This window comes from Oncorhynchus mykiss, chromosome 30, assembly GCF_013265735.2.
Source record: "Oncorhynchus mykiss isolate Arlee chromosome 30, USDA_OmykA_1.1, whole genome shotgun sequence".
NCBI classification, from domain to species: domain Eukaryota; kingdom Metazoa; phylum Chordata; class Actinopteri; order Salmoniformes; family Salmonidae; genus Oncorhynchus; species Oncorhynchus mykiss.
In genome coordinates this window covers 14,587,350-14,611,747 of record NC_050570.1, presented here as the reverse complement: position 1 = coordinate 14,611,747, position 24,398 = coordinate 14,587,350, and the positions used below count along the sequence as shown (strand labels likewise).

At 45.5% G+C, this 24,398-nt stretch overlaps 1 protein-coding gene across 3 annotated transcripts in view; it reads left to right on the top strand.

Annotated features, from left to right (window-relative positions):
• The window catches only part of LOC110517476 (protein Wnt-7b), a 55,615-nt gene that overhangs the window by 5,764 nt on the left and 25,453 nt on the right, over positions 1 to 24,398 (top strand). For all 3 annotated transcript variants that reach the window (XM_036969229.1, XM_036969228.1, XM_036969227.1), the window contains one exon: positions 3,439 to 3,665. In XM_036969229.1, coding sequence (XP_036825124.1) covers positions 3,439 to 3,665 — 227 coding nt within the window. The remainder of the gene's footprint in view (positions 1 to 3,438; positions 3,666 to 24,398) is intronic.

Sequence of the window (24,398 nt, the reverse complement as noted above, 5' to 3'; positions counted from 1 at the left end):
AGTGAGGTGCACAGTGACTCGTTGCTGACCGAGACGCGACACACAGGTATTACTGTTGTTATTGTTGTTATAGGATATTTGGGATCTATGTCTGCCAAACTCTTTTGTTCTCCTGACTGTGTCACGTGATGTAATCCAGAGCATCGGTTTACCTTGCTAGAGCTTCAGTTACAGTGCACCTGACCTCATAAACATTAGCATAATGCAGTATATGATTCCAGCATACATTTAAACCACAAACTCCATGGGGGTTGTTTTACAGTAGAGAAGGTTGGTGGAGCATTTGGATGGTTTTGTTTGGTAGACATCAAGGAACAACAGGTTTGAGAGGTATGCAGAGTTATTTTAGTGCTCTGTGCTTCACAAATTATTTGCATATATCTCAATTTCAGTATTGTATGGATATGAAGCTGAGATTTTGAATGACATTTGAGAGATTTCTAATGGCATTTGCCAGACTTTGATTATGCACCTGATTTCGTTACGCCTGCATGGTGATTATGTTATCTTTGCAAAGATCAAAGCATGGGTGAGGTTAATTTATCATATGGTTTTGGATATGAAAAACAGAGAGGTATATGTTGCTTAGGATGCACAGCAGTTTTGAAGCAAGCAGGGATGTCTGAATCATCTCTTTTGCACTAATGAAATCCTTTGCAGTTCATTTGAGTTCACTGGGCTTAAATGTTTGAATCTTTAAGAATTTTAAACAACTTTTGCAACTGAAGCTTACCCACAACACATCCATAGTACATCCTCTAGTGCAGATGAAGTACCAACGATCCTGAATTAGACAGAAGTATTTCTTGTTTCCAGAGATGACTGGTTGCCGTTCTGGTTTAATTTCAACATGTCATGTGGTTTTACATTCAAGGTTTATTTTTTATCTGGAGAGAGCCAAACAATTAAGATGAACATGGTTGGCCATAACCAATTTACAATCAATATTCTTTCACTCTTTGGGTTGTTTGAGTCAGAGGGGCAGTATGGTTTTGTTCCATAATCGTTTTGAAGGGGAATCCACAAAATGCAGTCGACCCCGCTCTCTCTTCTCTCCCTCTTTTCTTTGTCACACTCCCTTCTCCCCCACTCTCCTCTCCTCCCCTTTCTCTCTTCTCTCCCTCTCTCCTCTCTCTCCCGTTTCTCTCTTCTCCCCCTCTCTCTCCCCCTTTCTCTCTTCTCTCCCTCTCTCCTCTCTCCCCTTTCTCTCTTCTCTCTCCCCCCTTTCTCTCTTCTCTCCCTCTCTCCTCTCTCCCCTTTCTCTCTCCTCTCTCTCCCCTTTCTCTCTTCTCTCTCCCCCCTTTCTCTCTTCTCTCCCTCTCTCCTCTCTCCCCTTTCTCTCTCCTCTCTCTCCCCTTTCTCTCTTCTCTCTCCCCCCTTTCTCTCTTCTCTCCCTCTCTCCTCTCTCCCCTTTCTCTCTCTTCTCTCCCTCTTTTCTTTGTCACACTCCCTTCTCCCCCACTCTCCTCTCCTCCCCTTTCTCCCTTCTCCCCCACTCTCCTCTCCTCCCCTTTCTCCCTTCTCCCCCACTCTCCTCTCCTCCCCTTTCTCTCTTCTCTCCCTCTCTCCTCTCTCCCCTTTCTCTCTTCTCTCCCTCTCTCCTCTCTCCCCTTTCTCTCTCCTCTCTCTCCCCTTTCTCTCTTTTCTCTCCCCCCTTTCTCTCTTCTCTCCCTATCTCCTCTCCTCCCCTTTCTCTCTTCTCTCCCTCTCTCCTCTCTCTCCCCTTTCTCTCTTCTCCCCCTCTCTCTCCCCCTTTCTCTCTTCTCTCCCTCTCTCCTCTCTCCCCTTTCTCTCTTCTCTCTCCCCCCTTTCTCTCTTCTCTCCCTCTCTCCTCTCTCCCCTTTCTCTCTCCTCTCTCTCCCCTTTCTCTCTTTTCTCTCCCCCCTTTCTCTCTTCTCTCCCTATCTCCTCTCCTCCCCTTTCTCTCTTCTCTCCCTCTCTCCTCTCTCTCCCCTTTCTCTCTTCTCCCCCTCTCTCTCCCCCTTTCTCTCTTCTCTCCCTCTCTCCTCTCTCCCCTTTCTCTCTTCTCTCTCCCCCCTTTCTCTCTTCTCTCCCTCTCTCCTCTCTCCCCTTTCTCTCTCCTCTCTCTCCCCTTTCTCTCTTTTCTCTCCCCCCTTTCTCTCTTCTCTCCCTATCTCCTCTCTCCCCTTTCTCTCTTCTCTCCCTCTTTCCCCTTTCTCTCTTTTCTCTCCCCCCTTTCTCTCTTCTCTCCCTCTCTCCTCTCTCCCCTTTCTCTCTTCTCTCCCTCTCTCCCCTTTCTCTCTTCTCTCCCCCCTTTCTCTCTTCTCTCCCTCTCCTCTCTCTCCCCTTTCTCTCTTTACTCTCCCCCTTCTCTCTCCCCTTTCTCTCCCCCCCTCTCTCTCTCTACCCCTACTGTCGTTTTTCGCTGACACACAACTTGCCTGCATCAGCTTGCCCTGCTTGTGGTAAAGCCCTTGAAGGCCTACGTCAGACATCAAAGCTGGCATTCGTCTTCATGCTCTTTTACGGCTCCTACTGACATGTTTGAAAGGCATGTATCTGCAGGGTTTGGATGGCTATAAACACTCTGATTGAGAAATAACCCCATTTGTTAAGCCGTCTGTTTTCTGGTACATGACTGTTCCAAACCCATCCAACATGTGTCAGGAACAGGGATGATATTAAGTCCCAAGGCGGTGGTGATCAGAGGTGTTACAGAACAGCCTCTGAGGAGCAGAAGCTCCAAGGTGTCATGTCATGGGTTAAATGGCTGCTTGATCTAGGGTTAACCCTCCAGGACTTGCACCTCATTGGGCTTGCAGAGAGGCTGGTGTCGGAAACCTTGCTATTAGCCAGGCATACTGTAGCATAGCTATCAAAATGTGGATAAAGGAAAGAAATCTCACACAGGAAATATATTTATAGGCGATGCAGTACACTGCATGCATGCTTTAAACAGATCAATCTCAAATTCGTCGGGATAACATAGTTGTGTGTGACTTCTTGGTTGAGAAGCCCAGTTACAAATTGAAGGCACGGTTGTGCCGGTGCAAGGCTTGCCCAGCTCCCTCATCCCTGGAAACAATTCTAGCCATGTTACCTAAAAATTAACGCAAAACTCCCAACTCATTTCTCTACGATCAAGAGCCAAACCAATGCGGAGAGGCATTGTCAGTAAGAAAATAAACACAATGTCATTTTCTGCCTTGGATCTGTTTTACAATCCTATGCAGCGCCAGATATTGGTTTCAGATGCTCTCTTTGCTATCTCACCTCTAATCCATTAAAATTTAATATTTTTTGTAAAACAGCACTGTGTAATTAAGGAATGCTCATCAAGGCTTTGGTTTAATTTATTCCTGGTCTGGAGAGGCCTAAAGTCCATGTAATCTATCCTGCAGTAGCACTGACTGACTTTGTGTGTGTGTGTGTGTGTGTGTGTGTGTGTGTGTGTGTGTGTTACCTCCCGATCCATAGGGCCCTGTCTTCCGTGGTGGCATTGGGTGCCAACATCATCTGCAACAAGATCCCTGGGCTGGCTCCTCGCCAGAGGGCCATCTGCCAGAGCCGCCCGGATGCCATCATCGTGGTGGGGGAGGGCGCCCAGCTGGGCATCAATGAGTGTCAGTACCAGTTCCGCTATGGCCGCTGGAATTGCTCCGCCCTGGGGGAGAGGACTGTCTTTGGACAGGAGCTGCGAGTAGGTCAGTCTGGGCTTCTTGGGCCTGTCTCAAGGCTGGGGAGGATTTGGCTTTGGAGGGGGAGATCATTGTCTGCTGCACTAGGGTCTGACGCTGTAATTTCCTCAACTCAGAAAGACATGTATGCCAGATTTAGATTCAGAGTGTTTAATTGTCACATGGACAGGTTTGCAGGTGTGATTGCAGGGTACAGTGAAAATCTTAGGCTCCGAGCTCCAACATGCAGGACTGAGTGGAATGAAAGAATGAAAATGGTAATAAAAAACAACAACAATAGACACAGAAATCATAACTGTAGCAGTGATGAATAAATACATGTCCATTGGAGTTTGGGGGGGGGGGGGGGGGGGGTGACAAAAGGGGGAGCAGCATGACCATTGGGGGGGGGGGTGTGGGGACCATTTGAGATAAAAACAATACCAATTATAATAAAACAAAAATAAGTTTGCTACATTTGTGTGGAGGCATGAGGCTGACATTTTAAGAGTTACTTCAAATCTTATTTGCAGGGAGGACTGGATTGCAATCAGGGTGGGAAATTAACACCAGCCACCAGCCAAATGTTTGTAGATTTTGGCATTGGCTGGTAGAATGTCTATTCTTACCAGCCACATTGGAGGGTGGTCACACAGAGCATTTGGGAGTAGTTAAACAAAATGTCTCCAAAGCCCACATGGTAAAAAGCAACAACAACATGTGTGTGTGTCATCTCAATGCTACAGTGGTGAAAGCGGGATGGGGTACCGTTTTTTCTGTTATTTATCTGGTAAACAAATTGAGTGGCTGGTAAAATTAGGGCATCCACCAGTGACTGGTGGACCAAAGAGGACATTTCCCACCCTGATTGCAATGGTAGTCATCGGTCATTGAAGCTGTGATTGAAAACATTTTAATGGTAGCCTTCTCTAAATGGTAGCCTTCTCTAGATGGTAGCCTTCTCTAGATGTTAGCCTTCTCTAAATGGTAGCCTTCTCTAAATGGTAGCCTTAGAGTGGAACTCAATAGACTACCAAGCCCCGACCCCTGTAGCCTTGTGAAAAATGGATCTTTGCAAGCCAAACCCAAGCTGTACACATCAGAGTCTAACTTTAACCAACTGAGCACAACTCTATTGTATAACCATGCATATTGTCAATGGTTGCTCAAGACGTCTTCATTATGTTACCATTCCAACATATTCCAGTCCGGTGTATCCTCATCTCAATTAACACTGTTACTTTTCTGCAGCATGGCTTGGTTTCTGTTGATGTAAGATTTGCATTGAACTTCTGGTTAAAAGTATGCCGTACATTGCTGGCTGTACCAAAGTTATGGAAAGGTTACCAGAAGCACTAAAGTCTAATGGGGAAAAAGTATGGTGGAAAAATGATATAGCAAATGAGGAGACAACCAATGGTATTATTGTAGAGAACGTTGTTGAACCAAAATACTGTAGATGGCCACATCTGTTGTTCATCTTAGGAAACTGGTTGTGTCCATTGCTTGGTTCGTGTGTGTGTGTGTGTGTGTGTGTGTGTGTGTGTGTGTGTGTGTGTGCGTGTGTGTGTGTGTGTGTGTGTGTGTGTGTGTGTGTGTACATACAGTCAGAACAAGCTACAAACAGACAAACATTTACATTTACATTTACGGTGTTTTCGTTGGAAATGGCATTCTGCAGAGCTCTTCTGCGTGCCTTTTTTTTTACAAGGACTTTTATACATTTCCTTTCATTTAGAAATGTTTTGTTGCTGTTAAAGTGCGGTTTGACTATGCATTTAATCCAATAGCTCTGTTAACAATCACTGCTATTTAAGAGCGGCTGACTTAGCTCCAACCTCTCTAAAAGCATTTTTCTTTGTTGTAATTCTGGCGCTTTGGTAATGGATCTCGTCTCATTTTCTTCTGTTTTCAGCATCTCTTCTTTTTCATCTTTTCTTTTTTACAAAGCTTCAGAGAGACGTGAAGTGAACAGCACCGCAGGGTACGCCTGGCTTATCACTGAGAACATGATCAGGCTACTGCATGTCTCTGATTACTGGATCTTCTTTTCTTTAGTCCCTGAACAACTGTGCTGCTTATGTTTTTAGACAATTTGTATGACTTTTTCTTCTTATTTTACTCATGATCCCGGCCACATCTATGGTCAAAGCCTTAACTCAGTCAGGCATGTACTTTAACTTTAGAGGGATGTTTCCCTCTCTCCTATACGCTGAGAGAGAGGGAGAGAGAAAGGGAGAGAGAGAGAGAGAGAGAGATAGAGTCCTTGTTCTCTACAGTACTGCCATACTGTCCTCTATGATAATCTGTGGCAGTGAAACCAGGGATGTTGCACTACACTCTCTCAGAACTGGAGCCAGACCATGGGTACTGGTACTGTACAGTATGACTCACACTGGTCAGTGTTTGGCTGCTACCAGGGTCTCCATGGGAGAATTACCTGTGAGGTCACCTGCTCCAGTACTGTAGGTAGAAAGGTCATTGGATGGCCATTCAGTCAGTATTCAGTTTAGGGTTTTCATGTCCCTTACTAGGTCATCATGGGACACCACATCAACCAGCACTGCTGCATGTCAACTTCCACTTCTAAAAGTGGCCCTATTTAGTGGTTTCCGTAAACACCTTATTGTCAATCTGCCATTGGGTTTTTCAATGCTGCTTGTTTTTGATTCTAATTTGATATTTACAATTAGTGAACATTGAGAGTAGCCGTGCTCTCTAATTCTGTTGTATTTATGACAGTACTGTTGTTCAGTGTGGGATATGAAGTCATGGAATACACCTCCTTAGTAGACAAACATTCCAATCCTTTTCCTTCTCCTCCCACATAATCAACTCCTAGGAAAAGATCCCTGTTCTGCTCCTGCTGAAGTTTTTCATTCAAATCCCCAAATTATGAACACTAAACCTTTCCTCTTCTCAATGATCCAGTCTTCATTTTGGATCAGGGGAGATGCCGTCGTTTTCTGAAGAGTTAAAGATCAGGGAACCACAAGCCTAATGCTTTCTCTCTGCGCTGCTTGCACTGGGATGGAGTCGGTCAGTTTGGCCGGGTTCCGTGGTATTACATTCGCCTTCCAAAAAAGCACACATTAATAGCTGGGTTATTGAGAATTACAGAACCCCAAATATCTTGATTCAAGGAAAGATTCTGTTTCAGAAAAGGCCAGTAATTTGATATTTATTTCTGTGTTATACTGTAAATATAGATCCTTTCGAGAAAAAGGGTGCTGTTGGCTAACGCCGCGCTCCTCAACACTGGCAGTTCTGTTCCATGGGACTTTAAAGGATGGATGGAAACATGCTCATTATGGCCATGTCCTTCAACAGTTCCTCTATTGTGCGAAGAGTCGTTGGCTCTCCTGTTATGTTCTAAATGACACGTGGGAGAACAAGGCCATAAACACTGAAACCTGGGTATTAAAATATGTTTGTGTTTCCTCCAATGGACACAGAAGATTTAGCAATCTCACTCACTCACGTTGTAGTATGCCACAGCACAATGACATTGGCAAGACTCTGACAGTTGAGCCAATAAAATATGGAGTGAATTATCCTGTGCTAACAGAAGTGGGTGTCATTGAACGGCATATTTCCCTCAGTTAATAACGCAATTGAAGTCAGATCCATCATCAAGGCAGGGAGGGGCTATGGATAGTCAAAGCAAATTGACGCAGTAGGGTTGGACAGAGACATGGAAAAAGCCAGGATAAATGGCAAGAGAGTGATACTCAGCAGCAATTTTCTGATACAGTAAGAATAGTAGGGATGAATGGTGGGTTGTTTCCTGTGGGAAGTCAACACCTTGTCAGTTTTAACACTGCTGTCTACTTTGGCCTGTTGCTGGTCAGTTAAGATTATATATATATTTTATTTAATTTTTTATTTTACCCCTTTTTCTCCCCAATTTCATGGTATCCAATTGTTTTTAGTAGCTACTATCTTGTCTCATCGCTACAACTCCCGTACGGGTTCGGGAGAGACGAAGGTTGAAAGTCATGCGCCCTCCGATACATAACCCAACCAAGCCGCACTGCTTATTAACAGAGCGCGCATCCAACCTGGAAGCCAGCCGCACCAATGTGTCGGAGGAAACACCGTGCACCTGGCAACCTTGGTTAGTGCGCACTGCGCCCGGCACGCCACAGGAGTCGCTGGTGCGCGATGAGACAAGGATATCCCTACCAACCCTTCCTAACCCGGACGACGCTAGGCCAATTGTGCACCGGTTCCAACTTGCTCAATGTGACTACAAAATATCTCAAAAGTTACCTGCAAACTTTGCCAAAACAATTCAAACTACTTTTGTCATACAACTTTGGGTATTTTTTAACGTAAATAATCAATCAAATTGAAGACGGGATGATCTGTGTTCAATACAGGAAGAAAACAAACTGAAGCATGCTTTCTGGTCACGCGCCTGTATCTAACAGTACACTTCAAGTGACCCTCGTTCAAGATGGCCGTACTTCTTCATTACACAAAGGAACAACCTCAACCAATTTCTAAAGTGTTGACATCCAGTGGAAGCGATAGGAACTGCAAGAAGGTCCCTTAGAAATCTGGATTCCCAATGAAAAGTTATTGAAAAGAGAGTGACCTCAAAACAAAACAAAATCTGAATGGTTTGTCCTCGGGGTTTCACCTGCTAAATAAGTTCTGCTATACTCACAGACATGATTCAAACCGTTTTAGAAACTTCAGAGTGTTTTCTGTCCAAATCCACTAATAATATGCATATCTTATCTTCCGGGGATGAGTAGCAGGCAGTTGAATTTGGGCATGCATTTCATCCGGACGTGAAATTACTGCCCCCTGTCACCAATAAGTTAAAAGAACCCTGTCGTTATTTTATGTGAAATTGTAGATTGTAAGGAGCACCAGGGAAGTCCTAAGCCCCTGAGCCTGAGCACCTTCAGATTGAACAACCTCAGCCTGAACAGAAGAGCAGAGCGCTTGATGTTAGCGATTATAGTATGAAAGCAGACACCTTTCAACGGCTACACTCAGCATCAAAGGCAGAGGTAGGCTCCGTCATCTAACTGCCCTGCCCTGGTTACTTTCTATTTAACATTCCAACCAGTTTGTCACCATAGGGATTCATGCTTTTCATCTCAAAGAGGTTCATGTTGTGCTCAATGATGAAATATTGCAAAAGTTAAATCACTTCAGCCCCTGGCTCAGTCAGTCCTCCCCCTGGCTCAATCACTCTGACCCCTGGCTCAATCACTCTGTCCCCTGGCTCAATCACTCTGTCCCCTGGCTCATCACTCTGACCCCTGTCTCAATCACTCTGTCTCCTGGCTCAATCACTCTGTCCCCTGGCTCAATCACTCTGTCCCCTGGCTCAATCACTCTGTCCCCTGGCTCAATCACTCTGTCCCCTGGCTCAATCACTCTGTCCCCTGGCTCAATCACTCTGTCCCCTGGCTCAATCACTCTGTCCCCTGGCTCAATCACTATGTCCCCTGGCTCAATCAGTCAGTCCCCTGGCTAAATCACTCTGTCCCCTGGCTCAATCACTCTGTCTCCTGGCTCAATCACTCTGTCCCCTGGCTCAATCAGTCTGGCCCCTGGCTCAATCACTCTGTCCCCTGGCTCAATCAGTCTGGCCCCTGGCTCAATCACTCTGACCCCTGGCTCAATCACTCTGTCCCCTGGCTCAATCACTCTGTCCCCTGGCTCAATCAGTCTGGCCCCTGGCTCAATCACTCTGTCCCCTGGCTCAATCAGTCTGGCCCCTGGCTCAATCACTCTGTCCCCTGGCTCAATCACTCTGTCCCCTGGCTCAATCACTCTGTCCCCTGGCTCAATCAGTCTGGCCCCTGGCTCAATCACTCTGTCCCCTGGCTCAATCACTCTGTCCCCTGGCTCAATCAGTCTGGCCCCTGGCTCAATCACTCTGTCCCCTGGCTCATTGCACAATAATGGAGAATGGATGCAGCAAAGGGGTTGGTGAACCTCAGTGTAGAATAAAGGAATGCTGCTATTATTTCATACCAACACTAAAAGCCTGGGTTGGGCTTGGGAATCCACTTTATAGAATCTATTAGAGACTGGAGACCTCAACCCACAGGCTTTGATTCAATGACAAAGCAATACAGTAGATGTCTATCCCTTAGTTTTTTGACCAATTATCAGAGAGGAGAAGCTGTCAGACTAACAGGCAGTTCTCACAGGCTGTGAGTTGAGTTATAGCGCTGAGCCTGACATTGCGTTGCACCAGACAGACAGGCAGGCAGGCAGGCAGGCAGGCAGGCAGGCAGGCAGGCAGGCAGGCAGGCAGGCAGGCAGGCAGGCATGCTGTGAGTTGAGTTATAGAGCTGAGCCTGACTCCATGAGTACAGCTCTGGAGAGAGGCACTCCAAGGCACGACCAGGTAGGGGGCGAACGGACTGCAAGAGAAATGCCGACCAGCTCCAACTGCCTGGTTACCAAGCAAACGAGAGGTCCGGTGCTTTAGGAAGAGGCGAAAACAAACAGGGGTGGAATGTGGGAGCTGGTGGGGGGTGGTTCCATCTCTATTTCCTCTCCCCTTGGCCCATAGCAAACAGTATCATCTCCCCAAGGAAGCTCTGTCTCACTCCCACACAGCACGGGGGGTGGGCTGAGAGGTGTAGACGGGGTGGGCTGAGAGGTGTAGACAGGGTGGGCTGAGAGGTGTAGACGGGGTGGGCTGAGAGGTGCAGACGGGGTGGGCTGAGAGGTGTAGACGGGGTGGGCTGAGAGGTGTACAGTAGACAGGGTGGACTGAGAGGTGTAGACAGGGTGGGATGAGAGGTGTTTACAGGGTGGGCTGAGAGGTGTAGACAGGGTGGACTGAGAGGTGTAGACAGGGTGGGATGAGAGGTGTAGACGGGGTGGGCTGAGAGGTGTTTACAGGGTGGGCTGAGAGGTGTAGACGGTGTGGGCTGAGTGGTGCAGACGGGGTGGGTTGAGAGGTGTAGACGGGGTGGGCTGAGAGGTGTACAGTAGACAGGGTGGGCTGAGAGGTGTACAGTAGACGGGGTGGGCTGAGAGGTGTAGACGGTGTGGGCTGAGTGGTGCAGACGGGGTGGGTTGAGAGGTGTAGACGGGGTGGGCTGAGAGGTGTACAGTAGACAGGGTGGGCTGAGAGGTGTACAGTAGACGGGGTGGGCTGAGAGGTGTAGACGGTGTGGGCTGAGTGGTGCAGACGGGGTGGGTTGAGAGGTGTAGACGGGGTGGGCTGAGAGGTGTACAGTAGACAGGGTGGGCTGAGAGGTGTAGACAGGGTGGGCTGAGAGGTGTAGACGGGGTGGGCTGAGAGGTGTACAGTAGACAGGGTGGGCTGAGAGGTGTACAGTAGACAGGGTGGATTGAGAGGTGTAGACAGGGTGGGATGAGAGGTGTAGACGGGGTGGGCTGAGAGGTGTAGACGGGGTGGGCTGAGAGGTGTAGACGGGGTGGGCTGAGAGGTGTAGACAGGGTGGGCTGAGAGGTGTAGATGGGGTGGGCTGAGAGGTGTAGACAGGGTGGGCTGAGAGGCGTACAGTAGACAGGGTGGGCGGAGAGGTGTAGACAGGGTGGGCTGAGAGGTGTAGACGGGGTGGGCTGAGAGGTGTACAGTAGACGGAGTGCGCTGAGAGGTATAGATGGGGAGGGGTTCAGAAGGGGAGGATAGGGGTGCAGGGTTGCCGGGGTAGGCCGAGCCAAACAGACGTCTAGCCAGATAAATGATGAGCAAGTCAGCAGGTTCATTGAAAGCCACTTGAGTGGAACATTCTAGATCAGTAGCTGAAGATGGAAACTACTATGCCCCTAAACAGACCAGCTCCCCCACCCCGACCCGGATCAGACAAGGTCACTGTCAATAGATCACATCGCTCCATAAGTCACGGTGATTAGAGTGTGTTTTTATCTCTGTTTAGAAGTGGGCTGCACAGAGGAAGGTGAATCATGTTTTGGCATTGTATTGGAGGAGAGTTTGACATATACAGGTCACTCCAAAGTAATATCTGTGATTTATAGTGCTGAGGGATTCATCAAAATTCTGGTTATTTTTTATTTATTTTTAACAATGAATTGACCCAAGTTAGTTCCATTAATTGAATTCCATTCAATAAGCAACATTCCTCAGATTCTCTAGAGATACAGCGGGGAGAACAAGTATTTGATTCACTGCCGATTTTGCAGGTTTTCCTACTTACAAAGCATGTAGAGGTCTGTAATTTTTATCATAGGTACACTTCAACTGTGAGAGACGGAATCTAAAACAAAAATCTGGAAAATCACATTGTAAGATTTTTAAGTAATTAATAAGCAGTAATGGACAGTCACTACCATCACGGGACTTTATTTAATTATTTTATTCTGTGTTGTTACAGCATTCAACCAACATCATGCATCGTGCATTTAATGTATAAAAATAATAATATCAAAACCAAAGTAGAAACCATGATTATTTTTTAATAATCGAACCAAAAACAAACCAACCTCAAAAGCACTAATTGCTCAGCAGTCGTGAATTGGATATATTTTGTGTTTATGTTTTTGTATTAATAACTATTTTTGGGACAGGGAACAGCATTTTCACTTTAGGATGAATAGCCTACCCAGAGCGAACTGCCTCCTACTCTGTCCCAGGTGTTAATATATGCATATTATTAGTAGTATTGGATAGAAAACACTCTGGAGTTTCTAAAACTGTTTGAATGATGTCTATGAGTATAACAGAACTCATATGGCAGGCGAAAACCTGAGAAAAATCCAACCAGGAAGTGGGACATCTGAGGTTTGTAGTTTTTCAAAGCTTGGCCTACACATTGAGATATGGATAAAGTTGCACTTCCTACGGCTTCCACTAGATGTCAACCGTCTTTAGAAACTTGAATGAGGATTCTACTATAAAGGAGGGGCTCACGAGACCTCTTTGAGTCAGTGGTCTGGCAGAGTGCCTTGGTCTCATGACGCGCGCTCCCAACAGAGTTACCTCTCGTTCCAGTGCTTTTCTTCAGACAAAGGAATTCTCCGGTTGGAACATTATTGATGTTTTATGTTAAAAACATCCTAAAGATTGATTCCATACATCGTTTGACATGTTTCTAAGGGACTGTAACGGGACTTTTGTAGTTTTTGTCTGGACGAAGTGCCTGCGCCTCATGAAGATGGATTACTGGGCTGAACACGCTAACAACAAGTGGCTATTTGGACCTAAATTATGGACTTTATGGAACATTATGGAACAAATCAGTCATTTATTGTCGAACTGGGATTCCTGGGAGGGCCTTCTGATGAAGATCATCAAAGGTAAGTGAATATTTATGGTATTGTTTCTAACTTCTGTTGACTCCAAAATGGCAGATATTCCTATGGCTGTTTTGGGTTCTGAGCGCCGTTCTCAGATTATGCTTTTTCCGTAACGTTTTTTTGAAATCTGACACAGCGGTTGCATTAAGGAGAAGTCTATCTTTAATTCTGTGAATGACAGTTGTATCTTTTATCAATGTTTATAATGAGTATTTCTGCAAAATCACCGGATGTTTTGGAATCAAAACATTACTGCACGTAACGCGCCAATGTAAACTGAGATTTTTGGATATAAATATGCACATTATCGAACAAAGCATACATGTATTGTGTAACAAGATGTCCTGATGTGTCATCTGATGAAGATCGTCAAAGGTTAGTGATTAATTTTGTCTATATTTCTGCTTTTTGTGACTCCTCTCTTTGGCTGGAAAAATGGCTGTGTTTTTTTTACTTGGATATGACCTAACAGTCATATGTTGTGCATTCGCTGTAAAGCATTTTTGAAATCGGACACGATGGGTACATTAACAAGATGTTTATCTTTCATTTGCTGTATTGGATTTGTTAATGTGTGAAAGTTACATATTTCAAAAAATATACTTTTGAATTTCGCACGTTGCCTTTTCAGCGGAATGTTGTGGAGGGGTTCCGCTAGTGGAACGCCTGCCCTAGAAAGGTGGCTCTGGTCAGATAAAGTATGAGGTGCACTAGATTGCGGTTGGAGCAAAAACCTACAGGAAGGTAGCGCTCCAGAAACAGGGTATGAGAGCCCTGTGCTAGGTTCATAGGTGTTCAAATAAATCAGGGTTTCCCAAAGTCGGTCCTGGGACCCCCCTGGGTGCACATTTTGTTTTTTGTCCTAGCACTACACAGCTGATTCAAATAATCAAAGCTTGATGATAAGTTGCAAGTGATAGTGTAAATTATTCATTAGCGGTTTGAGCGCAAACAAAGAAAGTATAGCTCTGTCTCATGGACTGTAATATAGCCAAAGCTCACAATTGGAGGACAACTAATACTCCATTCCAATTATACATTAATTGGTCAGAGTTACTTCCCTTTCTCAGAATCAATTGATGGTCATTTGATGTGAAAGAGCGCAAATGCCGATGGTATCTACATACAGTTGAAGTTGGAAATGTACGTACACCTTAGCTAAATATATTTAAACTCAGTTTTTCACAATTCCTGACATTTAATCCAAATAAAAATTCCCTGTCTTAGCTCAGTCAGGATCACCACTTTATTTTAATAATGTGAAATGTCAGAATAATAGTAGAGAGAATTATTTCATCACATTCCCAGTGGGTCAGAAGTTTACACTCAATTAGTATTTGGTAGCATTGCCTTTAAATTGTTTAACTTGGGTCAAAAGTTTTGGGTAGCCTTCCAGAAGCTTCCCACAATCAGTTGGGTGAATTTTGGCCCATTCCTCCTGACAGAGCTGGTGTAACTGAATCAGGTTTGTAGGCCTCCTTGCTCACACACTCTTTTTCAGTTCTGCCCACAAATCTTCTATAGGTTTGAGGTCAGGACTTTGTGATGGCCACTCCAATACCTTGACTTTGTTGTCCTTGAGCCATTTTGCCACAACTTTGGAAGTATGCTTGGGGTAATTGTCACGCTCTGACCTTTAATATCTCTGTTTTCTTTATATTTTGGTTAGGTCAGGGTGTGACGAGGGTGGGTATGCTAGTTTTTGTATTGTCTAGGGTTTTGGTATGTCTAGGGGTTTTGTAGGTCTAGGTATTTATGTCTATGGTGGCCTGATACGGTTCCCAATCAGAGGCAGCTGTTTATTGTTGTCTCTGATTGGGGATTATATTGAGGTGGCCATTTTCCCTTTTGTGTTTGTGGGTTCCTGTTCTATGTTTAGTTGCCTGTCTGCACTACTCATATTAGCTTCACGATTCGTTTTGTTATTTTGTTCTATTGTTCAGTGTTCATTCTTAAATAAAGAAGAATGTACGCATACCACGCTGCACCTTGGTCTGATTCATACGACGAATGTAACAGTAATTGTCCATTTGGAAGACCCATTTGCGACCAAGCTTTAACTTCCTGACTGATGTCTTGAGATGTTGCTTCAATATATCCACATAATCTTCCTCCCTCATGATGCCATCTAGTTTGTGAAGTGCACCAGTCCCTCCTGCAGCAAAGCACCCCCACAACATGATGCTGCCACCCCCGTACTTCACGGTTGGGGTAGTGTTCTTCGGCTTGCAAGTCTCCCCCTTTTCCCTCCAAACATAACAGTTATATTTTTGTTTCATCAGACCAGAGGACATTTCTCCAAAAAGTACGATCATTGTGCAGTTGCAAACCGTAGTCTGGCTTTTTTATGGTGGTTTTGGAGCAGTGACTTCTTCCTTGCTGAGCAAGGATGTCAGGTGATGTCGATATAGGACTCGTTTTACTGTGGATATAGATACTTTTGTAACGGTTTCCTCTAGCGTCTTCACAAGGTCCTTTGTTGTTGTTCTGGGATTGATTTGCACTTTTCGCACCAAGGTACGTTCATGTCTAGGAGACAGAACACATCTCCTTCCTGAGCGGGATGACGGCTGCGTGGTCCAATGGTGTTTACACGTAGGTACTATTGTTTGTACAGATGAACGTGGTACCAACCAATCCTTGTTTATTGTGGAGAGATTTTTTTAAGAATAATTTTTTGGAAGAGCACTATAAGTTGATGCTTTGACACTCTCCCAAAATATCATTATTCACCTTTGTATAATACAGCTACTGAGCTATTCCTTTCAGCATCACTGTTTCTCCTCTTCCTGTTGGCTATGTTATTCTCAAGTAAATTATTGTAATAAAATCTGATAATTATGCTATCATACTATCTACAGCATTATTATGGATAGATATAGTATCTATTGATTTAATGTGCAACAACATAATGTCCATGAAGCTCTCAGAAAATGGAGTCACCCATAGCCAAGTAATTGATATCATGTGGATAACCCTATGCAAGTGATGCATACACTGTGCTATGCTAGAGTGGCAGCAAATCACATACCTATGTTTGGAGCCATCATCATGTGGGTAGGCGTAATCCACTGGCCTCCTCCCTGTCAAGTCGCTGAGGCCAGGGGAAACAGAGTGGGATGAGGGACTCCTAATGGAAACATGCAGGATGTATATCACCATCTGTAGGCTTTATCAGGATCATTAGAGTTTATCAGGTACTGTACTGTTGTCTGGCTGTGGGTTCCACTACAGTGTGGGCAGTATCTTTAGGCTTTATCAGGTACAGTAGTCTGGCTGTGAGTCGACCTACAGAGAGTGGGTTGTTATTACCCAAGGCAGGGCAAAGGTCAGTTCTTTTTCCCCTTAGACAGTGTGCAGTGTTTTCCCTAATGCGTTTGTTGGCTAGGTGGGGCCCAACACCTACGTCAGGGAAACAGTGATGTCTGATCCCCATGGCTGGTCTCTCTTCCTCTCTCTCTCCCCCTCTTTCTCGCTCTCTCTTTCTATCTCTCGTTCTGTATACCCACCCACTCTCTCTCTCTCTGTTTCTCTCTCTCTATATATATATATATATACAGTGCATTTGGAAAGTGTTCAGACCCCTTGACTTTGTACACATTTTGCTACATTACAGCCTCATTATGAAATTGATTAAATAGTTCTCCCCCATCAATCTACACACAATACCCCATGATGACAAAGTCTCTTTTTTTATTTATTTAGCAAACAGAAATATTACATTAACGTAAATATTCAGACCCTTTAATCAGTACTTTGTTGAAGCACCTTTGACAGAGATTATAGCCTCGAGTCTTCTTGGGTCTGACGCTACAAGCTTGGCACACTTGTATTTGGGGAATTTCTCCCATTCTTCTCTGCAGATCCTCTCAAGCTATGTCAGGTTTGATGGGGAGCGTCTCTGCACAGCTATTTTCAGTTCTCCCCAGAGATGTTCGATCGTGTTCAAGTCTGCCTGGGCCACTCAAGGACATTCAGAGACTTGTCCCGAAGCTACTCCTGCATTGTCTTGGCTGTGTGCTTAGTGTCGTTGTCCTGTTGGAAGGTGAACATTCACCCCAGTCTGAAGTCCTGAGTGCTCGGGAGCAGGTTTTCATCAAGGATCTCTCTGTACTTTGCTGCGTTCATCTTTCCTTCGATACTGACTAGTATCCCAGTCCCTGCCGCTGAAAAACATCCACACAGCATGATGCTGCCACCACCTTGCTTCACCGTAGGGATGGTGCCAGGTTTCCTCCAGACATGACGATTGGCATTCAGACCAAAGAGTTCAATCTTGGTTTCATCAGACCAGAGAATCTTGTTTCTCATGGTCTGAGAGTCTGCTTTTTGGCATGCGTCAAGCGGGCTGTCATTTGCCTTTTACACAGGAGTGGATTCCGTCTGGCTACTCTACCAGAAAAGGGCTGATTGGTGGAGAGATGCAGAGATGGTTGTACTTCTGGAAGTTTCTCCTATCTCCACGGAGGAACTCTTGAGCTCTGTCAGAGTGACCATCGGGTTCTTGGTCACCTCCCTGACCAAGGCCCTTCTCTACCGTTTTCTCAGTTTAGCCGGGCGGCCAGCTCTAGGAAGAGTCTTGGTGCTTTCAAACTTCTCGACCTGGGCGCGAACCAGGGACGCTCTGCACACGTCAACAGTCACCCTCGAAGCATCGTTACCCATCGCTCCACGAAAGCCGCGGCCCTTGCAGAGCAAGGGGAACCACTACTTCAAGGACTCAGAGCAAGTGACGTCACCAATTGAAACGCCACTAGCGCTAACTAGCTAGCCATTTCACATCCGCTACACTCACCCTCCTTTTGACCTCCTCCTCTTTCCGCAGCAACCAGTGATCCGGGACAACAGCATCAATGTAACAGTATAGACTTTACATCCGTCCCATCGCCCGGACCTGGGCGCGAACCAGGGACGCTCTGCACACATCAACAGTCACCCTCGAAGCATCGTTACCCATCACTCCACAAAAGCCGCAGCCCTTGTAGAGCAAGGAGAACCACTACTTCAAGGTCTCAGAGCAAGTGACGTCTCCGATTGAAACGCCACTAGCGCTAACTAGCTAGCCATTTCACATCGGCTACACAGACACTTTTTGGTACCCTTCCCCAGATCTGTGCCTCGACACAATACTGTCTCGGCGCTCTGCGGACAATTCTCTTGACCTCATGGCTTGTTTTTTTCTCTGGCATGCACTGTCAACTGTGGGACCTTAAATATACAGGTGTGTGCCTTTCCAAGTCATGCCCAATCAATTTAATTTACTCCAAACAATTTGTTGAAACATCTCAAGGATGATCAATGGAAACAGGATGGACCTGAGCTTAATTTCGAGTCTCATAGCAAAGGGTCTGAATATTTATGTAAATAAGGTATTTCTGTTTTTTATTTTTAATACATTTGCAAACATTTCTAAAAACATATTGTCATTATGGAGTATTGTGTGTAAATTGACGAGGGAAAAAAAATATAACTTTTTTTCCCCTCATACAATACCGTTGTTTCTTGGCAATTTCTCACATGGAATAGCTTTCATTTCTCAGAACAAGAATAGACTGACGAGTTTCAGAAGAAAGATATTTGCTTCTGGCCATTTCGAGCCTGTAATCGAACCCACAACTGCTGATGCTCCAGATACTTAACTAGTCTAAAGAAGGCAAGTTTTATTGCTTCTTTAATCAGAACAACAGTTTTCAGCTGTGCTTACATAATTGCTAAAGGGTTTTCTAATGATCAATTAGCCTTTTAAAATAATAAACTTGGATTAGCTAACACAACGTGCCATTAGAACACATGAGTGATGGTTGTTGATAATGGGCCTCTGTATTTAGATATTCCATTAAAAATCAGCTGTTTCCAACTACAATCGTAATTTACAACATTAACAATGTCTACACTGTATTTCCTGATCAATTTGATGTTATTGTAATGGACAAAAAATGTGCTTTTCTTTCTTAAACAAGGTCTTTTGAACAGGAGCCAGTCCAGTCAAAAGTTTGGACACCTACTCATTCCAGGATTTTTCTTTATTTTACATTGTAGAATAATAGTGAAGACATCACAACTATGAAATAACACATATGGAATCATGTAGTAACCAAAAAGTGTTAAACAAATCAAAACATATTTTATTTTTGAGATTCTTCGAAGTAGCCACCCTTTGCCTTGATGACAGCTTTGCATACTGCTAGCATTCTCTCAACCAGCTTCATGAGGTGGTCACCTGTAATGCATTTCAATTAATAGTTGTGCCTTGATAAAAGTTAATTTGTGGAATTTCTTTCTTAATGTGTTTGAGCCAGTCAGTTGTGTTGTGACAAGGTAGTGGGGGTATACAGAAGATAGCCCTGTTTGGTAAAATACCAAGTACATATTTTGGCAAGAACAGCTCAAATAAGCAAATAGAAACGACAGTCCATCATTACTTTAAGACATGAAGGTCAGTCAATGCGGATAATTTCAAGGAACTTTGAATAACCATCAAGTGCTATGATGAATGATGAAACTGGCTCTAATAAGGACCGCCACAGGAATGAAAGACCCAGAGTTGCCTCTGTTGCAGAGGATAAGTTCCTTGGATTTGGCAGCCTCATAAATTGCAGCCCAAATAAATGCTTCACAGAGTTCAATTAACAGACACATCTCAACATCAACTGTTCAGAGGAGACTGTGTGAATCAGGCCTTCATGGTCGAATTACTGCAAAGAAACCACTACTAAATGACACTAATAAGAAGAAGAAGACACTTGTTTGGGCCAAGAAACACAAGCAATGGACACTAGACCGGTGGAAATCTGTCCATTGATCAGATGAGTCCAAATTTGACATTTTTGGTTCCAACCACCGTGTCTTTGTGAGATGCAGAGTAGATGAACGGATGATCTCCTCATGTGTGGTTCCCTCCATGAAGCATGGAAGAGGAGGTGTGATGGTGTGGGGGTGCTTTGCTGGTGATCCAGTCAGTGATCTATTTAGAATTCAATGCACACTTAACCAGCTTGGTTACTAAAGCATTCTGCAGTGATACACCATACCATCTGGTGCACTTAGTGGGACTATCATTTGTTTTTCAACAGGACAATGACCAAACACACCTGCAGGCTGTGTAAGGGCTATTTGACCAAGAAGGAAAGTGATGGAGTGCTACGTCAGATGACCTGACCTTCATAATCACCTATTCTCAGCCCAATTGAGATGGTTTGGGATTAGTTGGACCGCAGAGTGAAGGAAAAGCAGCCAACAAGTGCTCAGCATATGTGGAAATTTAAGAATCTTAAAATATGTTTAACACTTTATTGGTTACTACATGATTCCATATGTGCTATTTCATAGTTGTGATGTCTTCCCTATTATTCTACAATGTACAACAGTGTAGAACTCTTGACTGGTACTCTGGTCTCTCTCTCTCTCAACTCAATTTCAATGTAAGGGCTTTATTGGCATGGGAAACACATGTTTAAATTGCCAAAGCAAGTGAAATAGATAATAAGCAAAAGTGAAATAAACCATAAAACATTTACACATTGCACTCCCAAAAGTTAATATCTCTCTATGTCTCTCCACCTACCCCTTGCTCTCTGACAGCATGGGGTTCCCCCCTCCCTCCCTCCCTCCCTCCCTCCCTCCCTCCCTCCCTCCCTCCCTCCCTCCCTCCCTCCCTCCCTCCCTCCCTCCCACTACAGATTATATTGTCTGCTGACAGGGGCTGGGTTTCCCGGCCTGCCCCACCCCTTTGCCCCCTGGGGGCCTGATGCCGTGGGCCGGGGTGGGTGGATAACCCACGTGGCGTTATCGTCCGCTGGGATCTGTGTCCGTCTATGTCTGCCTGGCCGCTAGACGCGGGGGAACAGGATGTGAGAGGATCAACTGTAATCTCAAAGTGTGCTTTGTTCCACACAATCCCAGCACTAACTGTGTTCACTACCGCAGGGCAGCAGAGCACATTTACATGTGCCAACAATCACAGTACTATTGGCCATTAAAGAGAGTTGAGAGACAGATACAGAGAGGTTAGGATGAGGAACTGTTAAAGAGGCTTTAACCCCTTATTGAGAGGAGGATATGAGAATGGAAGGCTTTGCATATTGTTAATGTTGGGACGATCAGATATCCTCTGAGACTTGAATGAGTGGTTGAGTTACAGTTCAACCAGTACTTTGGATATCTAGACAGCATACTACTGTATACTACTGTATGAATCGAATCCAAGATGGCGTAGCAGTAGGACGTGTTGTCGTGTTCCTTGTATATATCGTTTGTTTTCGTTTCGTTTTCGTTTTTTTCTTCACATATCTTTAAAACTTTTTGCTGAACCTCAACTTCTTCTAAATACTCTCCTGCAACCCGCCTCACCCAACGTAGCTTTTTTCCTAAAGTATTTATATTTACTTCGGATCTGGAACCCCTCAACCCGAAGCTAGCCAACTAGCCAACTAACTACCAGCTTCAGCAAAACATTGCTAGCGGTCTTCAGCTAACCGGTCAGCTAACCGGTCATCAGCTAACCTTTAGCTCGGAAAGCTCTCGCCAGTTCGAACAACGCGACTCTAACCAGAGCATAACGGACCTATCTTTTATTTTATTTTTCACCCCCGGATTCCCATCGCAAACGGAACATTTTGAGCTCCTGGGCTACAATATCCAGACCCACGACCGGTCCATTGATGTCACCGCATGAAGAGGAATAAACAGACTCCCCCCATCGCGACGTCCCCAAAGGCTAACTCTCTAGCCCTTGCTATCTCCTTGCTTGCAAATTCGGCCTGCTAACTGCTAGCTTGTTTAGCCCGGTCCGCTAACTGCTACCGTGTTTAGCACCGTCTACTAACTGTTAGCTTGTTAGCACAGGCCTGCTAACCATCTGAATCGCCGCGTCCCAAACACTCACTGAACCCATATTTACTTTCTATCCCTTTTCGATTTTTAATTTGTTTATACCTTCCGGTAACCTGCCTCACCCAATGTGATACGGAACCGCTATTATCTTTACATTTTTAGAACACACTCAAGAACCTTCAGAAGCTAACCAGCTAACTGGCTACAAGCTATTTAGTCATTGTTAGTTTTCTAACCTGGATAACACTCGCCAGTCCAGCTTCCCTGCCCCATCCACCGCTGCCCCTTGGACACTGATCACTTGGCTACATAGCTGATGCAGGCTGGACTGTCCATTAATTCACGGTAATCCATTCTGCTTGTTTATGTTTTATCTGTCGGCCCCAGCCGCACTTAGGCTCTGTGTGTAGTTAATCCGACCCTCTCTGCCTAATCTATCGCCATTCTACCTGCTGTTGTTGTGCTAGCTGATTAGCTGTTGTTGTCTCACCTACTGTTTTAGCTAGCTCTCCCAATTCAACACCTGTGATTACTGTATGCCTTGCTGTATGTCTCTCTCAAATGTCAATATGCCTTGTATACTGTTGTGCAGGTTAGTTATCATTGTTTTAGTTTACAATGGAGCCCCTAGTTCCACTCTTTATACCCCTGATACCTCCTTTGTCCCACCACCCACACATGCGGTGACCTCACCCATTACAACCAGCATGTCCAGAGATACAACCTCTCTCATCATCACCCAGTGCCTGGGCTTACCTCCGCTGTACCCGCACCTCACCATACCCCTGTTTGCGCATTATGCCCTGAATATATTCTACCATGCCCAGAAACCTGCTCCTCTTATTCTCTGTCCCCAACGCCCTAGGCGACCAGTTTTGATAGCCTTCAGCCGCACCCTCATACTACTCCTTCTCTGTTCCGCGGGTGATGTGGAGGTAAACCCAGGCCCTGCATGTCCCCAGGCACCCTCATTTGTTGACTTCTGTGATCGAAAAAGCCCTGGTTTCATGCATGTCAACATCAGAAGCCTCCTCCCTAAGTGTGTCTTACTCACTGCTCTAGCACACTCTGCTAACCCTGATGTCCTTGCCGTGTCTGAATCCTGGCTCAGGAAGGCCACCAAAAATTCTGAGATTTCCATACCCAACTATAACATCTTCCGTCAAGATAGAACTGCCAAAGGGGGAGGAGTTGCAGTCTACTGCAGAGATAGCCTGCAAAGTAATGTCATACTCTCCAGGTCCATACCCAAACAGTTCGAACTACTAATTTTGAAAATTACTCTCTCCAGAAATAAGTCTCTCACTGTTGCCGCCTGCTACCGACCCCCCTCAGCTCCCAGCTGTGCCCTGGACACCATTTGTGAATTGATCGCCCCCCATCTAGCTTCAGAGTTTGTTCTGTTAGGTGACCTAAACTGGGATATGCTTAACACCCCGGCAGTCCTACAATCTAAGCTAGATGCCCTCAATCTCACTCAAATCATCAAGGAACCCACCAGGTACAACCCTAACTCTGTAAACAAGGGCACCCTCATTGACGTCATCCTGACCAACTGGCCCTCCAAATACACCTCCGCTGTCTACAACCAGGATCTCAGCGATCACTGCCTCATTGCCTGTATCCGCTACGGAGCCGCAGTCAAACGACCACCCCTCATCACTGTCAAACGCTCCCTAAAACACTTCTGTGAGCAGGCCTTTCTAATCGACCTGGCCCGGGTATCCTGGAAGGACATTGACCTCATCCCGTCAGTTGAGGATGCCTGGTCTTTCTTTAAAAGTAACTTCCTCACCATTTCAGATAAGCATGCTCCGTTCAAAAAATGCAGAACTAAGAACAGATATAGCCCCTGGTTCACTCCAGACCTGACTGCCCTCGACCAGCACAAAAACATCCTGTGGCGGACTGCGCTAACATCGAATAGTCCCCGCGATATGCAACTGTTCAGGGAAGTCAGGAACCAATACACACAGTCAGTCAGGAAAGCTAAAGCCAACTTCTTCAGGCAGAAGTTTGCATCCTGTAGCTCCAACTCCAAAAAGTTCTGGGACACTGTGAAGTCCATGGAGAACAAGAGCACCTCCTCCCAGCTGCCCACTGCACTGAGACTAGGTAACATGGTCACCACCGATAAATCCATGATTATCGAAAACTTCAACAAGCATTTCTCAACGGCTGGCCATGCCTTCCGCCTGGCTACTCCAACCTCGGACAACAGCTCCCCCCCCCCCGCAGCTACTCGCCCAAGCCTCTCCAGGTTCTCCTTTACCCAAATCCAGATAGCAGATGTCCTGAAAGAGCTGCAAAACCTGGACCCGTACAAATCAGCTGGGCTGGACAATCTGGACCCTCTATTCCTGAAACTATCCGCCGCCATTGTCGCAACCCCTATTACCAGCCTGTTCAACCTCTCTTTCATATCGTCTGAGATCCCCAAGGATTGGAAAGCTGCCGCAGTCATCCCCCTCTTCAAAGGGGGCGACACCCTGGACCCAAACTGTTACAGACCTATATCCATCCTGCCCTGCCTATCTAAGGTCTTCGAAAGCCAAGTCAACAAACAGGTCACTGACCATCTTGAATCCCACCGTACCTTCTCCGCTGTGCAATCTGGTTTCCGAGCCGGTCACGGGTGTACCTCAGCCACGCTCAAGGTAC